The sequence below is a fragment of the Oryctolagus cuniculus genome, chromosome 7, assembly GCF_051225735.1.
Source record: "Oryctolagus cuniculus isolate XC-2025 breed Fujian yellow rabbit chromosome 7, ASM5122573v1, whole genome shotgun sequence".
NCBI lineage: Eukaryota > Metazoa > Chordata > Mammalia > Lagomorpha > Leporidae > Oryctolagus > Oryctolagus cuniculus.
The window spans coordinates 28,321,210-28,344,172 of NC_142873.1; the positions used below are offsets into that span (position 1 = coordinate 28,321,210).

At 36.9% G+C, this 22,963-nt stretch overlaps 1 protein-coding gene across 5 annotated transcripts in view; it reads right to left on the reverse strand.

Annotated features, from left to right (window-relative positions):
* The window catches only part of KIFAP3 (kinesin associated protein 3), a 180,809-nt gene that overhangs the window by 79,971 nt on the left and 77,875 nt on the right, over nt 1–22,963 (reverse strand). For all 5 annotated transcript variants that reach the window (XM_002715208.6, XM_008264094.5, XM_089299590.1 and 2 more), the window contains 2 exons: nt 7,359–7,459; nt 683–791 (listed from right to left, as the gene is read on the reverse strand). In XM_002715208.6, coding sequence (XP_002715254.4) covers nt 683–791; nt 7,359–7,459 — 210 coding nt within the window. The remainder of the gene's footprint in view (nt 1–682; nt 792–7,358; nt 7,460–22,963) is intronic.

Here is a 22,963-nt window from a genome sequence, read left to right on the forward strand (position 1 = left end):
CATAGGTACAATTCTAAGAAGACAACCATTCTTCCCATACCTCCTTCTCTCCTTCCCTCAATCCCCCTCCTTCTTTCTTTTTTAATTTTTACAAAAACATATTTTGAATTTACTTTATAATCACAGATTTAATGTAATACTAACCATAATATTCCCCAAGTAAAAAGTAGAAAGATACACTACTACACAGGAGTATAGATAAGGGCTAAAATAATAATCAAATCATAAGATGTTTGTTTTATCCTTATAAATTTTTTTGTATTCTATTTTAACTAGCACATATCAGAGAAAATATATATTTGTCTTTTGCAACTGGCTTATTTTGCATTTATTTTGTTGCAAAAGACAGAATTTCATTCCTTTTTTGTGGCTGAGTAGTATTCTATAGTGTATAAATACCACATTTTCCTTATCCAGTCATCAGTTGATGGACATTTGGGTTGATTCCACACCTTAGCTATTGGGAAGTGAGCTGCATAAACATGGGCTTACAAATAAGTCTTTCATATGCTGATTTCATGTTGTTTGGGTAAATTCCCAGAAGTGGGATGGGTGAGTCATATGGTAGTACTAGTTTCAGATCTGAGGAATCTCCATATGTCTTCCATAACAGTTTTATTAGTTTCTGTATGTCAGTTATCATATCCTGAAGAGATGATCTATGAAAATCAAAGGTACTAACCTTCGCAGATAAGTTGTACATTCCTCTTATTAGCAGCAAGATTAATGCAGAAAGAAATGAGCTCCAAGTCAATTCGTTCATCTGAACATTCAAAGAGCATCTTCATTAGCTAACAAGAAGCACAGGGCATATTTTACTCAAAAAATAAAAATAAAAACGAAAACCAGAAACAGTATCTTACAATGTGTCAGACTGTACATTGGAAACAATGTAATATGGTTTATATTACAACACATAAAACTGGCAGGCTTTCATTGTTCAATAACTGAATGAACAGTTAATGAGGTACTAGTGCTCTGTATGAAACATAAAGTTTCAACTGACAGCCGTAAGAGAAATATTAGAAAGAAAAGAATTGATGCAAAGGTCACACAATGCAGGAAATAGTACGATTCTTCTGAAAAAGAAAATTAAAAGAAAGTGAAGGTGACTGGAGTAAGGGAAACAGTACTGAGAAATTAAGTAAAAGCCAGATCAGTCTAGGCTGTGAAATACATATTAAAGATATTGGGCTTTACCCTAAGGATAAGTAGGAAATAATAGGATAAGGTCTGTGTCTGAGATTTGGTAGCAAATACACTAAAAACAGGACAAAAAACTGCAGGAAACCATATAGAAGGTAAGAAGAAAAGTCCAGGTGAAATCATGGCACGCAAGGACCATCTAGGGCAATGGGGATATTGATATAGGATTTATTAGAGACGAACTTAGGAAAGGGAATCAAAATGACACTTAAAAATTGATTAGACATTGTGGGTAAAGGAGAGAAGGAATAAGAAGACTCCCAGGATTCTGCACTGAGCAACTGCATGGATGGTGATGTTAATAACTACGAGGAAAAATAGAGAAAATCTTAAGGGAAAGACAGTTATTTTGTACTTAGATATGTCGACTTAAACTGCATAGGTGGTAAGTCGAATGTAGATAGTCAGTAGGAAATTATGGCTGCAGGACTGAGTTTAGAAGATGCCTGGATTAGAGGTATAAATTTGGAGATTGTCATATATGGTTGATAGCTACAGGCTAGATTCAATAATTTGGACATGGTGTGATTAGAGCAAAGAACTCTAATGATAAGAAAAAGGGAAGGAGGCTCTGAAAGCAGTATTCAGAAAGGTAAGAAGGAAAAGATAGGCCACCTCTGTCATTTAGCAGTAATCTAGATTTGTCATGTTGAGGACAGTTGTTACAATAAATGGGAAATGAAGAAGTTTTATGCCATAGCCTGGAAAAGCTAGTTTTCTCTTTCTGATCTATCACCAATTAACTTAGCATATATTAAATAAAGATTTTTTTCTTAAGTTGCCAGCAACATGTTGAAGTTATTCCTGTTATTTATAGCCTAAAATTTTCTTTTTAGAATAACATGCCTTCATGAAGCCAACATAGTGACCCCCTCCAGATATATTTTAGAGCCCATTCTGTTAAATCTTGTTTTTATTACTCTCTGTTAGTTCCAGATGACTTTTGAGTTTCAAAAAGGATACACAGTCAACACATAAAACTCGTATTTCTATGAGTTAACAATGAACAACTGGAAATCAAAATTAAAAACACAGTACCACTCCAATAAAATGTACTGATCTGTATGCTGAAAACTACAAAACTGTAGCAGGTGAATGGTGATCAGACCCCTTCCCAGAGGGCAGTTCTTCAACCACAAATTTTGCCACTACTGGAATCTCTTGGTAAAGGATCATAAACACTGAATAGTGCTACAAAATAAAAAGATTCTATGGCAGAATAAAATAATTTTAATTTACTGGATATATATAGTTAAATTTCACCACCTATCTGCCATTATAAATAAAATCTCCAATAAAAATTAAATTACAAATAACTCAAAGTGTAGATAGCATTCTTCTAGGTATGTTTTTATACTGTAATTCAAAACCTACTATAGATTTCTTCTATATTTTTACTGATAAAATGCTACATTCAAGTAATGCTTTAAAAGAAAGCAAAACATTTATTGATAACAAATAATTACTTTAAATTAACTCGTAGTATTAAATTGCCCTTTAAAAATGGGGTTACAGGTGGTTTATTTAGAAGGTGAGTATTTTATAAAAAGTAATTTCCAAGTTAAGTATTGTGCAGAAATAATCAGGCATAGGGTTTTTCAAAAAATAATGGATGTTTTAAAAACCCAACACCACCCCAAAGTCAAAGGAAATTAGGAATAAATAAATAAATTCAAGTGGAATGCACTGATATAGAATTAATTTTTCATAAGAAAGAGAAACACTTCAGTTTTAATTAAAGAATTCAAATTTAAAAAATAGTTTAGTTCAAACTCTACATGTAACATTATATCTTTAATTTGATTGCTACCCATGGCACTTCAAAAGTAAGTGTAATTGCTGACAACTAGGAAATACTAAAACTAGATTTGTTCTATTTTAACTATATCCATTGTCATCTTTTACTAATTTAACAGGAAGGCACTAAAAAGGCTTCAGCCTGTGCAATGAAGAGGCAATAGTGTTCAATCAGACAAGTCCCATATTGGGTATCAGATACCAGAGACTCATGACTGAAATCACTGTGTCTAGACTCTCTGGCACCTGACTTCACTTATTTACCAGTGACCAGAGGCCAACCCCCACAGCTCTCTGTGTTCACATACACCTCCGCCACCCCCACTCCCCTACCCAAACATCTTTGAATGATTATGCCAGAACTGTGCATGCCTCAGGAATCTCTTCTGACTGGCTACTCCCTAACTCTCCTGTTTGAAGTGATGCTCTGGTTTCTGAACTTCAGCAGATAATGGCAGGCAAGAGCAAAGGGGGCTGTCAGAAAGGACGTTTACCAGCATTCAGCTAAAAAGAAGCATGCAGATCAAAGACAGGCCAAATAGGACAACTACAGTGGAAAACATGTGGATCACTATGAAGACTCTCGCACACTGTTCTCGGGTTAAAATATTAAATAACACCATGACGTCACTACCTAACCATGTCCGTTGATTGGCCATTCTCTTACCATTAAATATTTTTATATGCATCTGGATGGCATTTGCACCTATTTAAACAAAACATGCATCTTACAGGTTTAAATAACAATGAACTGTTAATGTGCATTTTAAACTATTATTAGAATACAACCATTAACTCCTGGTTATCCCCAACTATGCATACCTGAAACAATCCACCCACTGAGACCATTAGAATAATGTATAAAAAATGACATGGGCCGCCCCCCAAATTTTGCAGAATAGTAACATAATAGGGAAAGAAAATTAGAGTACATTGGATAATTACAGGCAACAACATACAAAGAAAGGAAAGCAATATAATATTGGGAGAGATTATGAGGCATGTGGTATAAATAATCACTTATTTTGCATGTTAAGTTTTTTCTAAAAAGCAAACTCTAATTATAGGCTTATTTTATAAAACACATAAAGGGAAAGCAGCATTTAAACTGAACTATGAATGGTTCCAAATGATGAGTAAGACTCAATATTTCACTAAGAGAACCTTACTTTTGTATAGTGATTTACAGTTTATAAAGCTCCTCTATATGTTACCTAATATCATAAAGAATATGACCATACTAAACATTTTTTGTCACTACAAAATGTTAATTACTATTAAGCCACTGATTTCCTACTTTCAAAGTCATTTTAGGCTTCTCTGAAAAATTCTTAAGTCCTTTACTAAACAAAAATCAATGTGCATACTCTCAAAGAGAATAGGATATTACACTAATTCTAAGATGTTCCAACTTTGGATATGGCTTTCTTTAATAAGCAGATTAATCAGTTACTTTCACAAATGAGGTTAAAGCTTTCCAAGTATTATAAACCTTATTTTGAGTAGACAGGATCTCTGAAAGGACAATATTTTTTAATCTGCAAAGGTAATTTGAAAATTTCATTTACTTACTAATTTGCTTTCCATGATTCTATCATTTTGTAGTGAGCCTGTTACTGAGTGGCAATAAAGCTATGTCAACTTTTCCCTAACTATGTCAAAATTGGATACCATTAAAAATGTACAAGATATAGGTTGGATGGCACTTAGGAACATACATATGCTATATCATTTCTGGTTTTCTCAAAACACATCCTCCTACTGAAAAGCTGTAGGATATTTACAATATAATTTGGTAACATAACCTCATTATTACCATAAGAGCTACAATTTGAAAAAGGAAAAGAGAAAAGATAAAGCTAAAAACAATTCCCTCAATGACTTTTGGAAAATTTTGTTCATGAAATGTAGATCATCAATGTTTTGAAAACCCTACAGAAGACATTTGATTTTAGAAAACTGGCAAGGAAACATGCATAAGTATTCTGCAAAGGTTTGGGAGAGGTTTCTGTAAAGTTTTAATTAGCAATAATAACAATGTCCAAAAAGTAATCCAAACAAGCTCCTTTAATCTTGCTTCAGTTATTTTAAATAACTACAAGTTCCAAATTCAACATAACAAGCTTTTTTTTTTTTTGCCCCTTTTTGGTTTGCATTTAATTTTTCTTTTATTTGATGTTATTCTCTATAAAACCTGAATCTGGATAAAAACAGTCAATCTCAGCAAGAATATTATTCTTTTTTGGCTGCTTTCCAATTCATATCCTGTAGTCAATGAAGTTCTGACACTAAATGGGATCAGCAAAGGAACACTCTTTGAAACTGCAAGGCAGAAACCTTAGAACATATGGCGTGAGACTGTAGTAAATCACCTGTAATCTCCCTTTGACATGGCTACTCTTTTATTGAAAACTTGTTTGACAAAGAGTTTGATTACACTTTGCATTGGCTACAGCCTGACATGCATTATCTCTATAAGAAGCCCTGCTTTGTCAGTTAAGATGTGCAGCATAGTTTTAGGGATGTCTATTTCCTATAAACAAGCATAAAGAGTTTATCTCATAATATGAAATTATCCTTTAGATTGTATCGATTTTTCAATTGTTTGTAAATAACAATGTTAAAATCCTGGAATAGCAAATTCAATTTAGTGCTTTCTCACTAATTTGGAATGAAGAGAAGGATGGACAATTAAGAGTCTATACAAGAGAAGTTATGTGTACTTTTACTATGTATTATTTTTCAAGTAACGCACATTCAGTAGTTCATCTTAGCTAACAAGGAATTGTCTACGAGGAGTCTTAAGACAAATTAGTTAAGTATGACAGCATATTCTTCAAAAGTGCTTTTAAAAGTGTTATTTTTATTGTATATTTTGCTATACATGTTGCAATTTTTACTTTTTCTATATTTAGATAACTATTTTATAAAAAGTAATGTAGCACTAAAAAGCAGCCCAACCAATGTTTCAATGATTAAATATTCAAATTGGCTGAATATTGTTTAATGGCATAATAGTGTTTCTATGAATATATATTCCCTAAGGGTAAAAGAACAAACATATATTTTTTATATATATATATATAGTTAGTTAGTTAGTTAGAGAAGAGTGCTATGAAGATAAAAGAATTTTGGTGAAATGTTTTCCTATCAGAAATGCAAACAAGTTAAAACAAACATAAACAAAATCAAAAGGCAAGTAATAAACTTGGGATATATTTGTAACTTGACAGAAGGTTAAGGTATAGTTATTATACACATTGATCTTATTTATCAATAATAAAAACTTTAACATGCTAATAGAACAATTGAATTTTTAAAAATGAGTAATAAACATAAAATGTTCAGCCTCATCAATATTTATGAAAATGCAAATAAAAACAATGAAATATTATATTTTTAGAGAAATGACAATATCCAGTGATGTTAAAACTGAAATGCTAGTTGGTAATATAAACTTATGCCTTTTTTTTTTTTTGGACAGGCAGAGTTAGAGAGAGAGAGAGACAGAGAGAAAGATCTTCCCCCAAGTGGCCGCTACGGCTGGCACATTGTGGCCGGCGCTGTGTGCTGATCTGAAGCCAGGAGCTAGGTGCTTCCTCCTGGTCTCCCATGCGGGTGCAGGCCCCAAGGACCTGGGCCATCCTCCACTGCCCTCCCTGGCCACAGCAGAGAGCTGGACTGGAAGAGAAGCAACTGGGACGGAATCTGGCGCCCCAACTGGGACTAGAACCCGGGGTGCCGGTGCCGCAGGCGGAGGATTAGCCTAGTGAGCCGCGGTGCTGGCCAACTTATGCCTTCTTAAAAGGTTATTTAGCTAATTGTGTTCAAGACAAAAAAACGTATTCTTGCCTTTTGAGCTAGTTATTATACATTTTTGGAATTCAAACTATAGAAAAATTAATATATAGGTAAGCTATTATAATCAATGTTTATGCCACATAATTACATTATTTTCATTTGCTTAATTTGTTTACATATGTTTTAATGTGATAAAATGGAAAATATGCAAACATACTATTTTTAACCAATTTTAAGTTATGTTACACCAAAGCAACAGAATATTATATAACCAATAGAAATAAATTTTAAAGAATGTTCAACAATGAGTGTTTTTATGATCTACTAAGTAAATAAAGCAATATATAAAATTATATATGCAATATTATCCCAATATGTTTTTAGGTTTTCAGTATGTAGAAGGAAGTATACCAAAATGTTAAATAGCTATCTCTGGTTTGGGATAGCAGAAACGTATTTCAATTTTCCTAAGGAAAACACCTGAAAAGTCAAGAGAAAACAGTAAAATGTGCATATTTCTTAAATGCTTTGCTCAGAACACCTAACCCTCTTACCTGTGGTATACAGTCAGTGTATGCAAACATTGATTTAAAGCGGTCATCCATGCTTATGTGGTAAAGAACACACATTGCTATTTGTTTGTAGTTTTCATTGCCTAAGAATAAAAATCATGGAGAAGGTGATATGTACACATGATATAACATATTCAAATTAATGCATTAAAAATTTTGAACTACTGAAGCAAATCTTTATGTAACCTTAACTTGCAAAATATTTTGAGTCCCCTATTTCAAATCCAAAGTCTACAGCATATTATTTTTATCTGTGAAACACCACTGATTCTCAAGATAATTTCTATTGTACATGATATATTTCTCAAAAAAATTAATCACAATTCAATGAATTAGTCACTGTCTGTAGTCAAATATAAAGTGGATTGGTTCATTGGTCCCCCTGCTCTCACTTTTTAATTAAAATATGTGACTGTCAGTGATGAAGTATAGAGACAGCAAAAAAAAAAAAAAAAAAAAAGTGCATTTGATTCCTATGTATCAGAAACTAGAGAAATACAAGGATACAAAAAGTAAAAAAGTATTTATAATAAAAAAAATTACTTGACAATAAAATACTAAAGGTTATAAACAAAGTATGGGAGGGGCTGGCACTGTGGCACAGCAGGTAAAGCTGCTGCCTGCAGTGCTGACATCCCATATGGGTGCCAGTTTGAGTCCTGGATGCTCCACTGTGTCTATTCAGCTCTCTGCGATGGCCCGGGAAAACAGTGGAAGGTGGCCCAAGTCCTTGGACCCCTGCACCCACATGGGAAGACCTGGAAGAAGCTCCTAGCTCCTAGCTTCGGATCTGCACAGCTCCAGCCATTGCAGCCAATTGGTGAGTGAACTAACGGATTGAAGATCCCTCTCTCTCTGCCTCTCCTTCTCTCTTGTTGCTCCCCCTCTTCGTGGAGGAACGACACAGGACCCTGCGCTGTTCTTTTGTCTGCTCGGCCCTTCCCGGGTTTGCTGCTGGTTCTTCCTGGGTTGGCTACCGACCCTTCCACCTCCGTGGAAGGGCGGTTCCCCCTGCCACTTTCCCCACTTGCGCGGGGAGCGGCACACCGCCAGCCAGTTCTCTCGGGGGCTGCTCAAATGTTCCTCAGGTGTTCCTGGTGCATGTTGTCTCTCTCCTCCTTTATAGTCCTCTTCCACCAATCCCAACTCTGCTACCCACACGCCGAGTATGCTGCTCTCCTCCAATCAGGAGCAGGTCCTGCAGCTTGTCAAGTTGGTGAGAGGCAGCTGTGCAGAAGCTGTTTACTCCTCTCCCAGCGCCATATTGTGGGAGAGCAGATGCATAGAATAAGTCTTAATTCGAGTAACTTAGTCTAGTCCGAGTTGCTCCCCACACTCTCTCTCTGTAATTCTGACTTTCAAATAAATAAATAAATCTTTTTAAAAAAAGTATGGGAATATTTTAGAACTACTTTTTTTAAAACCTTAAAACGTATTTACTTGCATTTATTTGAAAAGCATTCACACACACACACACACACACACACATGCAGAGAGAGATAGAGATCTTCTGTTTACTGATTCAATTCTCAAATGTTTGGAACAACCAGGCTGAATCCAGGAGCCCAGAACTCAATTTGTTCTTCCATATGGATGGAAGGGCCCCAAGTATTTCAGCCATCTGCTGCCTCCTAGGGTGCACATTAGCAGGAAGCTGAAATTGGAAGTGGAGCCATACCTGGAATCCAGGTACTCTGATAAGCCATGTGGGCTTCCCCAAGTGGTGTCTTACCACTGCACCAAATATCCATCTCATTACAGAGTTTCTGAGGTAAGATTATTCTAGTCTTATACACTTTGGAACTAAAAATTTAAAAAGTAAATGACATTGTAGATTTGGAAAATAAAATGGGACTTTATGTAATTTAATTTTTCTACTTGCTCTCAGATAAACAATATCGTTATGATCTATTTATGATGTCAAAGTCAGTGACAAAACTAGAGCTAGAAAACTTTTCTTAAAAGTTTTACCTGAAAAAAGTAATATGCCTTTTGAAAATTCTGGACTACGAGAAAACCTTGAAAATATTTGGGGCTAAAAAATCAAGCAAAGTGAATTTAGTGATAAACAATGTAATAAAATGATGCACTAAAAAGACTTTACAATATATTCTAACATATTCAGTACTTTCATCCTTGTGTGTACCATAGTACAAAATTATTAAAATGCTTATAAGTTTTATAAAAAATTATGTGCTTATTTATTTGAAAGGCAGAGAGAGAGAGGGAGGGAGAGAGAGATATCCATCTTCTGTATGCTGCTTCATTCTCCAAATTCCCCAATTGACCCCAACGGCTGGGACTAGACAAGTCTGAAGTCAAATGCCAGAAACTCCAAGGGGCCGGTGCTGTGGCACAGTGGGTTAACGCCCTGGCCTGAAGCGAAGGCATCCCAAATGGCTGCCAATTCGAGACCCAGCTGCTCCACTTCTGATCCAGCTCTCTGCTATGGCCTGGGAAAGCAGTAGAAGATGGCCCAAGTCCTTGGGCCCCTGCATCAGTGTGGGAGACCGGAAGAAGCTCCTGGCTCTTGGCTTCGGATCAGTGCAGCTCTGGCCATTGCGGCTACCTGGGTAGTGAACCAGCAGATGGAAGACCTCTCTTTCTCTCTGTCTCTCCTCTCTCTGTGTAACTCTGACTTTAAAAACAAACAAACAAAAAAAGCCAGAACTCCGTCATGGTCTCCCATGTGGGTAGCAGAGATCCAAGTACTTGGAGCCATCTTTTGCTGCTTTCCCAGGTGCATTAACAGACAGCTGTATCTGAAGCAGAGTAGCCCAGACTTGAGTCAGTGCTCTGATATGGAATGCCAGAGTCACAAGCAGTGGCTTAACCATCTACGCCACAATGCCTGCCTTTTGCTTAGTGTTCTTTAAAAATATTGTTTCACTGAATTTTTTCCTGTATCAGTCATATCTTCCCACGGTAGCTAAAAATTCTTTAGAGGAACTAAACTTTGGTATTCTTACAAGATTTAGCATAGACTTGGAAGTTGCTCAATCAATATCTGCTGTGATTTTAATTTTTAAATATGAAAACTGATAAAATAAACATTTGATGAAAGATAAAAATTGTTAGTTCTAAAGGAGTTTCAGCTTTCAGGAATGTTTTAAGGCATGTCAAGGGTCTTTAAAAATTATTATTTTTTTATTTTCAATTTTAATTGAGAGGCAGAAGAGAGACAGACAGACAGAGATATCTTCAGTTTACTGCTTCTCTTTCCAAATGCCTCCAACAGCTGAGGCTAGGCCAGATAGAGGCCAATATCCTGGAATTTACCTGTGGGAGGCAGAAACCCAAATACTTAGGCCATCACCTGCTGCCTCTCAAGGAACTAAAAATGGAAGCAGAAGCAGGGTGTGAACCCAGCTACTCCAATAAGGGATGTGGGTATCCCAAGTGACATCTTAAAAACTGTGCAAAATATCCACCCCAGGAATCTTTTAAAAGTAAGTAACAAAAACAAACAAAAAAAGGTGACCATTAAGGACCCCAGAGGCACAGGCAATCAAAACCAAAATTAACAAATGAGATTACATCAAATTTAGAAGCTTCTGTACAGCAAAACACACACTCAGGAAAGTGAAGAGGCACTGACAGAATGGGAGAAATTATTTGCAAACAATACAACTGATATAGGATTAATACCTAGAATATGTAAAGAGATCAAGAAACTCCACAACAACAAAACAAACAATCCACTTACAAAATGAGCAAAGGACTTAAACACATTTTTCAAAAGAGGAAATCCAAATAGTCAACAGACATATGAAAAAATGCTCAGGATCACTAACCATCAGAGAAATTCTAATCAAAACCACAATCAGGTTTCACCCCACCCCAGTTAGAATGGTTTTCAAATAGAAATCAACAAACAACAAATGCTGGCAAGGATGTGGGGAAAAAGGTACCCTAATCCACTGTTGGTGGGAATGTAAACTCGTAAAGCCACTATGGAAGACAGTTTGGAGATACCTCAGAAACTTAAATATAGATCTACCATATGTCCCAGCCATCCCACTCCTGGGAATTTACCCATGGGAAATGAAATCAGCAAATAAAAGCATTATCTGTACCCTCCATTTATTGCAGCTCAATCATAATAGCTAAGACATGGAATCAACCTAAATGCGTGTCACCAAAGACTGGATAAAGAAACTATGGGAATACTCTATAGAATACTACACAGCAGTAAAAAAAAAAAAACACTAAAATGTGGTCATTTGCATCAAAATTGATGAATCTGGAAAACATCATACTTAGTGAAATAAGCCAGTCCCAAAGGGACAAATACCATATGTTCTCCCTGATCTGCGACAAGCAATAGAGCACCTAAAAGGAAATTCGTAGAAGTGAAATTGACACTTTGAGAAACAATGACTTGAACACCACTTGTTTTGGCTGTAGAGGAACAATTTTTTTTTTTCCTTAATGGAGAATGGGACTGGGAATGGGAGAGAGAGGAGGACGTGGGGTGGGAGGGTGGGTATGGTGGGAAGAATCACTATATTCCTATAGTTGCATTTTATGAAATTTGTACTAATTAAATAAAAGGTTTCTTTGGGAAAAAAAAAGGTGAACCTTTACCTCCCAACTTTGTAGTTCCTTATCATCATATATATTTTAATCTAATATATAAATTCAAGGAAAGCAAGGACTTTATTTAACCACATTATCTCCAATCACAAGAATGGCAGCCATAACAAAGTAGTTACTTAATAAATAACTGTTGATTGGCCAAGAATGATAATTTATTAAGTATTTATCATATATCAAGAGCCATTCTAAACAGACTACATGGCACCTATTCTTCAAACCAATCTGTCAAAGAGGTGTTAAGATTTTTATTTTTCAAATGAGGAACCTAAAGCTTAGAAAAAAATAACTTGCCAAACAACCTTGTAAGTGGTTGAGCAGGGATTTAAACACGGGTCTCCACCAGGTTTTTGAATAAGCATTTTAACATCAAAAGGTGCTTTTCTAAGTAATTTATTATCTTATGGTATAAAAGACTTATATACACTGATATATATTAGAATAAAACATGCTTCAAAAATAGAATTCTTGGGGTTGGCGCTGTGGCACAGCAGGTTTAGCCATTGGTTCAAATCCTGGCTGCTCCATTTCTGACTCAGCTCTCTGCTGACGCACCTGGGAAAGTAGTGGAAGAATGCCCAAGTCCCTGGACCCCTCTACCTATGTGGGACACCTAGAAGAAGCCCCTGGTCCTGGCATTGGCCTGGCCATTGCAGCCATTTGGTGGGTTGACCAGTGGAGGGAAGATCTCTCTCTTTCTCCTTCTCTCTCTAACTCTACCTTTCAAATAAATATACACATTTTTTCAAATAAGTAGAATTCTTTTTCATCCAGACCCTAAAATTATGCATCTTTTAGAGTGGTTTTGCCAAATCCCGTTTCCTTTTGTTCACAACAAAATTCCTTGGGGTCAAACAAAAACAATTAAATATTTTATGTTTATCAGATGAAACACATGTAAACATTTTCACTTAAACTAAGATCTATGAATTCACTAATTCCACTACTTATAATGTACCATATAAAGGGAATACATCTTTTAAGTGAAATATTTACTTATCTATTTTCTACCTTTTTTCTTTATACCATTAAAGTTTATAGGAAATTTGCAGAATAGAGTCAAATCAAATCACATAAGGTAAAGTTCTGGTCACTTCTACTGTTTGAAGAACTTTAATACACAATTTATGGGGAAGAGAGAAACTGAATGAGAGAGAGAAGCTATAAGGGTGATGACTACTGACTTAAATGCAAAGATAAAATAACACTGGAGAAAGTAATACTTAAAATTTTAAGATGAATACTAGGAGGTCAGAAATACAAGGAGTGGCTGCAGAAAATATAATATTTATACCGATTATTTAGGTGTGAATATTTTGCCTGGAAAGAAATAAAATGCAAAAATTGTGAAATTACTTCCAGTAAGAGAAAAGTAGAAACAAACTAGGTGGTCTTAAACTCAGCATTTTATTCTTGAGATCAAAGCAATCTAAATGTAAGAGATTCATAAATTTTAATGTTAGATTTTAATAAATCACATTTCTGCACTTGTTGAAGGCACACTTATTTTTCTACTTCAAAGCATACTCATATAGGTTTTCATGATATGCAAGTGAAAATGCTAAATTCCAACTGTATTCCCAAGTAATAGGCATCCTTTAGATTTTAGTCAGGCAGTACTTTATAGTATTGAGCTTCTCCCTATCCCTCTATCATCACCCTGGGACTAAGATATTTTGAAATCTTTTCAAATGATGCCTGAAAACAAATACATTCTGAAGGTAGGTTTCCCTTTTCTTGCCATTACATTCTTTCATTCAGCTGTGGGTATGGTTTGATCCTCCTTAAGTACTTGAAGACATTTTCTCGATTGCAATGGATTCCAAGTCATGATGCAACTTACTACATGGTAAAAGAAATAGACATCTGGCCGGCGCCCCAGTTCACTTGGCTAATCCTCCGCCTGTGGCGCCGGCACCCCGGGTTCTAGTCCCTGTCGGGGCACCAGATTCTGTCCCGGTTGCTTCTCTTCCAGTCCAGCTCTCTGCTGTGGCCAGGGAGGGCAGTGGAGGATGGCCCAGGTCCTTGGGGCCTGCACCCGCATGGGAGACCAGGAGAAGCACCTGGCTCCTGGCTTCGAACTGGCACAGTGCGCTGGCCGTAGCGGCCACTTGGGGGGTGAACCAATGGAAGGAAGACCTTTCTCTCTGTCTCTCTCTCTCTCTCACTGTCTAACTCTGCCTGTCCAAAAAAAAAAAAAAAAAAAAAAAAAAAAAGACATCAATAATCAAAACAGAAGACTCTCTCCACAGTAAAGTAAACCATCAAACATTAAAATAATGTGGGGCTAGGAATGAAAAAGGAGACTACTCTTTGGTCCAGGAGAGTCTGCTGCTGGTGTCAGAAGAAGTCTAGAAAACAGTGTCCTGAGATAGTGCGATATTCCTGTAAGGTAACAGAAAGAAACACCGCATTTGGGGCCGGCGCTGTGGTAAAGCTGCCTCCTGCTTGCCAGCATCCCATATGGGCGCTGGTTCGAGTCCCAGCTGCTCCACTTTCGATCCAACTCCCTTCTATGGCCTGGGAAAGCAGTAGAAGATGGCCCAAGTCCTTGGGCCCCTGTACCCACATGGGAGACCAGGAAGAAGCTCCTGGTTCCTGGCTTCGGATCAGCACAGCTCCAGCAGTTGCGGCCAACTGGGGAGTGAACCAGTGGATGGAAGACCTCTCTCTGCCTCTCCTTGTCTCTCTGTTTGACTCTGACTTTCAAATAAAAAAATAAATCTTAAAAAGAAAAATAAACACTGCATTTTGAGATATGCACTCCACTAAAAGGATAACAAGAAAAGTCCTCTATAATTAATGATTTATGTAGCTTCTAAAAGGCCAACTCAGGATAAAAGGTATATGCTACAACAGAAAGTATGGGAAAGAATCATTAATCAGGAAAAAATTCTAAGAAGTAGAAGAATAAGTTGCAGATATAATAATTATACTCCTTTTACACAGAAAAATTAAACATGTAGTTTCAAAAAGTAGGATGATTCATTCTGGAGCCAGTCCTAATTCTCTTCATGTGTTTCCTCTTTGTCCTTTTCTCTTCACACCAGGGTCAAAAGTGAAAGCCCCTTTAGTTCTCCCACACCTTCCCAATTGTTTCTCAATTTGTGGCTCCTCTAATAAAAACCCTCTAAATATGTCTCCAGTTTCCCATAATCTTTACCTAAAATGATCAGAATATCCAAGTTTGCTGAAAACGAAAGGACCTGAAGGAAGTAAGTTCTAGGGGCACAGGTTATAGACAATCAACCTAATACCACAGTTCTTTAAGATAAAGGGAAAGCGACTAAAAAACGGTATTATTCCCATGTGTGCGTCATGTTCAGCATACATTTTCTCATTTAGCCCTAACAATTAAAAAGGCAGATGTTGTCTTTGATTAAAAGATGAGGCAATGACATTCACTCACATGACCTTTTCAACAAGAAACGCAGCTATGAATCTGGTGCTCAGACTTAGCTCTGAGTATAAAGCTCCTGCATGTACTTTCTACTAAGCCTACCAGGAGGCAACACAAAGTATGAAAGAATTCATTCCAAATAAGTATAAGTTATTGCCATCATTCTGTAAGTCAAAGTACAGGAAGGAGAGACCTCCCCTAAAGTTTACTCTGTAGGATATGGAATTCTTGTGGAAGAGAAGGACATGAAATGCAGAAATGCACTGAGATATTTCTGTTTCAATGGATCAAGGAACTTCAGGACAGTGCCAAACTGCATTACCTCCTAAGCAGTTCTGGGTAGTAGACATCTAACAACCTATGTTCTGAAACTTACTCCCTAAATTGGACAGTAACTGCAATCACTTAATGATTTTATGAGAAAAATGAAGTGCTAGAAGCTTAAAAGTAAAAGTAAGGGAATAGGCCTGCGCCGTGGCTCAATAGGCTAATCCTCCACCTAGCGGTGCCGGCACACTGGGTTCTAGTCCCGGTTCGGGGCATCGGATTTTGTCCCGGTTGCCCCCCTTCCAGACCAGCTCTCTGCTGTGGCCAGGGAGTGCAGTGGAGGATGGCCCAGTGCTTGGGCCCTGCACCCCATGGGAAACCAGGAAAAGCACCTGGCTCCTGCCTTCGGATCAGCACGGTGCGCTGGCTGCAGCGTGCCGGCTGCGGCGGCCATTGGAGGGTGAACCAACATCAAAAGGAAGACCTTTCTCTCTCTCTCTCTCTCTCACTTGTCCACTCTGCCTGTAAAAAAAAAAAAAGTACGGAAGTAGACAGCAGCAGTGTAACATTGTGATTATTAGGCTGTGGAAGCAAAGTGCTCAGGTTAACTATAGGCTCTGCCACTCATTATTAGCTCCATGGCCTTGTGAATGTTAGTTAAATCTGTGCTTTAGTTTCTTTTGTAAAAATAGGATGATAATTGTACCTATCTCAAAAGGTTGCTATGGGAAAATTAAGTGAGAGAATCCTGGTAATTATCACTGATTCTGAAACATATTAAAACCAGTTCAATAAATATCATGTTATTATTAACATGAATATTTTTCTTTACCAATAGAACAGTATTATCCCCTGTTCATAATATACATGCTGCTTTGTATTTTGCTATCCTCAAGTTTAGAACTGTAGTTAACTGAAGCAGAGCCGGCGCCGTGGCTCACTAGGCTAATCCTCCACCTTGCGGCGCCAGCACACCGGGTTCTAGTCCCGGTCGGGGCGCCGGATTCTGTCCCGGTTGCCCCTCTTCCAGGCCAGCTCTCTGCTGTGAGTGCAGTGGAAGATGGCCCAAGTGCTTGGGCCCTGCACCCCATGGGAGACCAGGAGAAGCACCTGGCTCCTGCCATCGGATCAGCGCGGTGCGCCGGCCGTGGGGGCCATTGGAGGGTGAACCAACGGCAAAGGAAGGAAGACCTTTCTCTCTGTCTCTCTCTCTCACTGTCCACTCTGCCTGTCAAAAAACTGAAGCAGAGAAGCTAGCATGATTTCTTTGAGATGAGATAGAGACAGGGCTCAGTGGTATAATCTGAACCTGTGACTGAGTTACTTGTCTCATCCTAATCATTTTGCTAAAAAGCTGCACTATCCCCAAAATAAGAGCTTAGAGGAGTCATTTTATGCCCCAGGCTCCACTTAGTGACCAGTATCTAATAAGTACCTGTCATCATTCTCTCATTCTAATGCAGTTATAAGTTTCTCAATGAAAACAAAAAAAATCTTGAGAAAAGAAAGGGATCCCTTTTCTTAACTCTTTTCTTATTTCTTAAGCTCTCACCCACCTCCACACACACACATTGTGAATCTCTTCTTTTCGGCTTCCTTATTTTTTTTTTTTTTTAAGATTTATTTGAAAGTCAGAGTTACAGAGAGAGGAGAGGCAGAGAGAGGAGAGGCAGAGAGAGGTCTATCCATCTGATGGTTCACTCCTCAATTGGCTGCAAAGGCCGGAGCTGCGCCGATCTGCGGCCAGGAGCCAGGAACTTCTTCTGGGTCTCCCACACGGGTGCAGGGGCCCAAGAACTTGGGCCATCTTTTACTGCTTTCCCAGGCCATAGCAGAGAGCTGGATCAGAAGTGGGGCAGCCGGGGTCTTGAATCGGCGCCCATATGGGATGCCGTCGCTTCAAGCCAGGGTGTTAACCCGCTGCGCCACAGCCCGGGCCCCTCAGCTTCCTTGCTTGTAACAGATTACTTTCATTCCAAGAGTAGGGAATGGAAATGGAGGTAATAGGTTACCAAGTAGATGAGACACAGAGTGAAGTCTGAGAACACTACAGGCAAATCTCATAATTAGTTACCTTACTTCATTTACTTTTAAACCACACGTCCCAGAGAAATACAACCTATATGAGCCGAGGTGTTTCCCCAATGTTTGAACTGAGTAGAAGTGAACAAAAGAAACTGAAATACAACTAGCACTGCTCCAGAAACATATTTTTTTCCTTGAGGAAAGTGTGTGGAAGTAGGTGATGACAGATCTAAGGGACTATCGTATTCAGAGGTCTACCTAACCAAAATTGCTGATTTGTATTCTGTATTTTATCTGACACACAGAATTCAAATAACTGACTTGCATATATACCTATAAAACTAATTTCCCCTTTTTGTATTTAATTAGGAAGTGAAAAAAGATATAAGCTAGCATTTTCCCTTTTATTCTGAAAGAATGTATTTTATAAATGGCCTTGTTACCCATTACTGCTTTAATGATTCTAGTTCAAACACTACTGTTACAAATCATACATTTCCTTTTTCCTCTAAAGAACTGCAATATATGAATGAAGACTATAGCTTATAAATCATAAGTATGTTATTTATTGAATTAGGAATGACTAATACAGCCCATAACTTTAAGATAATTAGCAGATATCTGAGAGATACAAAAAACTGACAAAGTATTTTAGGAAAAAAAGCAAACACATTTGGTGGGGGGCAGAATATGTCAGGCAATAACCTGAATTTCTCTTTTCAAACACAGCTACACAGAGAGTAAAAGCTCTTTGGTAGCCAACATTTGATTATTGCCTACAGGCTAATTTGCAGATCATATAGTAATAAACAACCATTAGAGAGAACAAATGGTCCAAGTAAAATTAAGAGCTTATCCTTTACTATAAGAAAACCATTAGGTTTTCTTCATTCACTGGAAGAAAGGATATCGAGTTCTTAAAAAATACACCTTAAGAAAAAAAATCTCATGAATCCTTGTATGAAATGAGCTTTGGAGGGGATGATTTTCCCTTAAGAATTCATGACCAGAAGCCATAAACTCTAGCTAAGCAGCTATGATTCCTTTACATCCCACAAACGGCAGGCGTTTCAAAAGGGCTCCTTTAAGACTTCTACACACATCAATTATTCCTTAATGGCATCCCAAGTAAAAACAGGCTGCCAACAGTCGGGATGCTGGCACAGCACCAAAGGCTCTGTGAATTTTGAGCAGAACAGTGAAAAGATGGAATATTTTGAGCACTATGTTCTTAATGAATGGAGGTGGATTAGTCAAATCTGTTCAAGTAATAAGGGCAGGGTGGAGAAAAATGGCCTTGTCATTATGATTCCTTTGGTATTTATGGTAATAAACATGAATCACGATGAACTCACTGACTATTAAATACAGAGGTCATAAGTACTTCGATAGGATTTCCACAGGAATTCACCGTTAATTAGCTAGATCATTATTTGAAAGTGTTACTGAATTATCTTAGCATTTGTATAGCCATTCCCCCAAAATTGGTCATTCCCAGCTGAGGGCAGTTAATGCCTTAACAAACTGGTCATTAACTCTAATAACTGATTTTGTGGGAATTATTGTACTTAGAAAGCACATTCTAGAGTTTATAAGAAACATTGCCCTTTTTTTTCTTTTTAAAGAAATTTACAGCTGTAGTTCAGCGGGAGCAGCTGAAGGAGAAAAAAAATCAGTTCTCTGCGTTGCTCTCACAATCGATTTTCTGCCAATTAAAAGGCAAAACATGGTGATAGGTTTTGAATTTTAAAATGTCTTCAGTTTTTTTTCATCTCTGAAATGATTAGTAAAAACACCATTAAGCTACTAATTTTGTAAGACACTTGGGATTTTCCATTCACAGTTCAGCCAAGCAGAAATATGAGTTTTGAACACCAGAACTCAAAGCCAAATTTCCGCTTCAGCAGTAGACCCAGCCCAACAGTTTGTGAAAACAGAGTGAGAACACAAGTTATGAGTCACATTATTAGCCAGATTCTCATTCCCTTATGCACCCCATGTCTTTGTTCAAAGTAGAGCACTTGCTTTGAAGTCAGAAAGCCTTCATGCAAAGATAAGAGAAGTGGGAATATAAGCACACCTATATTAGAATAGACCACCATTAAGGTGATATATTACCCTAGAAAATATATATGACTACAATATGCTTCAAAAATCACAGGTGTCTTTAAGTTTACTAGGGCGTGAGAACCCTTAAAACCCTATCAATACAGTATAATTAAAATGAAATGGGCAAAACCCACCATTTAAAAGACAATTTCAACAATAACTCACAATATATGTTGACTATATCAAAATATACTAAACACATATTAAGTTATATTCAAATATCTTTGATAAATGTTTCCAATGTTTCCATATGCTTTTATCCTTAACTTATTAGAGCATATACTGCAAATACAGACCCAGTACAATTAGGTAGTTTAAAAGAATTTCGACTGATCCAATCTTTAAGATTACAACTATACTAGATGATCTTTTTTTTATAATAGATTTGTCTTCAGTCAAATCTAATAAAGACTTGAAATGAACAGAGAAAAATCAATAGTTTCTAACTAAGGGTTAAGGGGGAAGCAGGAAGATTTTATAGGTTACAATGGTCAGTGTGAAAACATCAAATATAACAGCAGCTTTGTGTTATGATGATGCACAGATAAGTAATTTTTGTATCCAATTAATTCTATTACGAGAAACTGAAATTATAAATCTGCTATTAATGTCTCTACATTAAATGCTATTCACTAGATGAGTAATACCCGGCAATGAATCAATTTTCCTTCTTTTTAAATGAGTACAACCGTGCTTTAGCTATGCAGCTTATTTTTCAGCATGTCCTTAATTATTTTATCACCTCATCTGTAGAATTCTTTTATTACACTCAAAATATACTACAATATATTTGTAATAAACCTTATAAAATATGCATAGTTGGGGTACAGATGATAAGGGACAAAATAAAATCCTTAACAATGACTGCTTTCTAGCCATAGGTCCACATCATTGACTTAATATGCTTTAGCCAAATTTTACCATCTAGGAATGGAGACACCCCAGGCAATATTCACACACATAGTATTGGAACCAGCTGGTGATAGAAGAATCTTAAGAAAAAAGGCTTTTTGATTTAATTGGGAAAACAGGAGGAAGCATAAATTTTACTGCCATTAATAACTTCAAGCAATCTTGATATGACTCTGCCTCACCCTGACGGCAAGACATGTGCTTTTTGTTAAAGTGTTTGCCACATATGACCTCTATTGTTTGCTCACTTGATCAGGTAAGAAAATGCAAGTTTATTTATAGGATAAATGAGGCCTATTAAAATTGAGAAACAGTGCAGTAGTCTATGAGGAACTGCCTTCTAAAACAGATGTGTGAAATTCCATAACAGTTTGGTAATAAACAGGCCAAACCCACTTAGTTTTTTAAAAATCTACTTTGTTTCATTAAAAACAAATAATCATTAAGGCAACCTAGGTTCAAAAAATGCAAAACACCTCTGTACTTGGTTAATATATTATTGTTTCTAGTTTTTAATAAACAAGTCAGAAAAGGCCATTTAGAATACTGTTCTCTTCTCAAAATTAAGACAAGTTTTATTTCTTCATTTTATGATGCTGCTGATACATTAAAATTATGCCAATTAACATATAATAAAAAATGAATTTAACACTGTGGGAGAAATTCAAAGGCGTTCAGAACTTAACTTTGTCGATTTTCTTTTAAGGACATCTGACAGAATGGTCAAAGGAAATAACCCTTAATTTCTATGTGATCAAAGTTAAGAGTCCAACAGTATCTGTTCAGGCAATCTCCAACAATAAGGGAAATCAGACTTGTCTAAACCGGAAGAAATCAAGCATTTATCACTTAACTCTTGACCTGGTCTGATTCCCTACATGCTGATGAAATCTTTCTACAGTTTTTAAAATGCCCTGAAACCCAGATTACCTAAATATGATCTAGACAAAAATGAATCAAGTGCCATTCTTAACTCTCAAAGCCAATTCGGGGAATGCACAGAGTATAGAAACATTTACATCAATTTGGAACACCTTATAAACTCTAATTTGTCTTTCAATGAAGACAATATGGCCTAATATTACTCTGACTAAAAATCTGAGCCTTTTTGAAATGATGTGTGTGAACTTATGAAATAGATATGACATGTGCTATTGAAGTTAGGAATCCCATTTTCCTGCTATCACCAATAAAGTTAGTTTCTGCACACATTAGCCATGCAAATAAGCACTGATTTACAACTGGAATGTGGATCAGATTTAAATTACAACTCAAACCTTGAAGCCAGTAATATTCAGTATCATGCACGTATCACCAATCAGAGTGGCTCTGGTGATTAAATTTAAGAAAGGCTATGTTTTAAGAAAGATATTTGAGCTATTTAATTTTTTTTAGTTAAATTACATATAGGTTCACGAATTATATGTGAAAGTTTTTATTACAAATTAAGTGCTTGATGAATATTTATTATAAATCTTGATTTATAGCTACTATATTATAAATATTCAAAAACTTAGTAACTACTAATTCCTCAGTTCTTCAGAAAATATTCTCATTTCTGTTTATAAATGAGGTAAAGGAGTATTCAAGTCTGGGTAATCTGTGACACTGGGTTCAACACCTTTTGGACTTTCAAATACTTCTAATGAATAGTTTGCTAATCTAAGATTAAACCTGTCACTTCATCTATTTGAACATGTTTCTCACACTACCTGTTGTGCAGGGCCAGGGTTTTATTTTTCCCTTCCCATGTGTCAAGTACCAATACTTTAGTAAAATATAATATAAATGAGATTAAACAAAAGTTAAAGAAAATAGAAGCCACTTTTTAACTTACATTCAGGAGACAAAATCTTATTTGGTCAAACTGCTGTACCCGTCTAATTGCTTACTTTCAATTTCTGGACTTAATCATTACAGGCTAGCAACAAATAGCACAAATAGACCACAAATTGTTCTGTGGACCATGCTTTGTCACTTTATTAGAAGACTGCTGCTGGGGCCAGCTTTGTTGCACAGCTGGTGACAGCTGCCACCTGTGACGCTGGCATCAGAGTGCCAGCTTGAGTCCTGGCTGCTCTACTTCCTATCTCCTGGCAAATGCATCTGGGAACGCAGTGGAAGATAGTTCAAGTACTTGGGCCACTGCCATCCATGGGGGAAATCTAGACGGAAGTTCCTGGTTCTGGCTTCAGCCTGACCCAATCCTGGTTGCTGCAGCCATTTGGAGAGTCAAAAGTGAATAGAAGATCTCTTTCCCTTACTCTGCCTTTTAAAT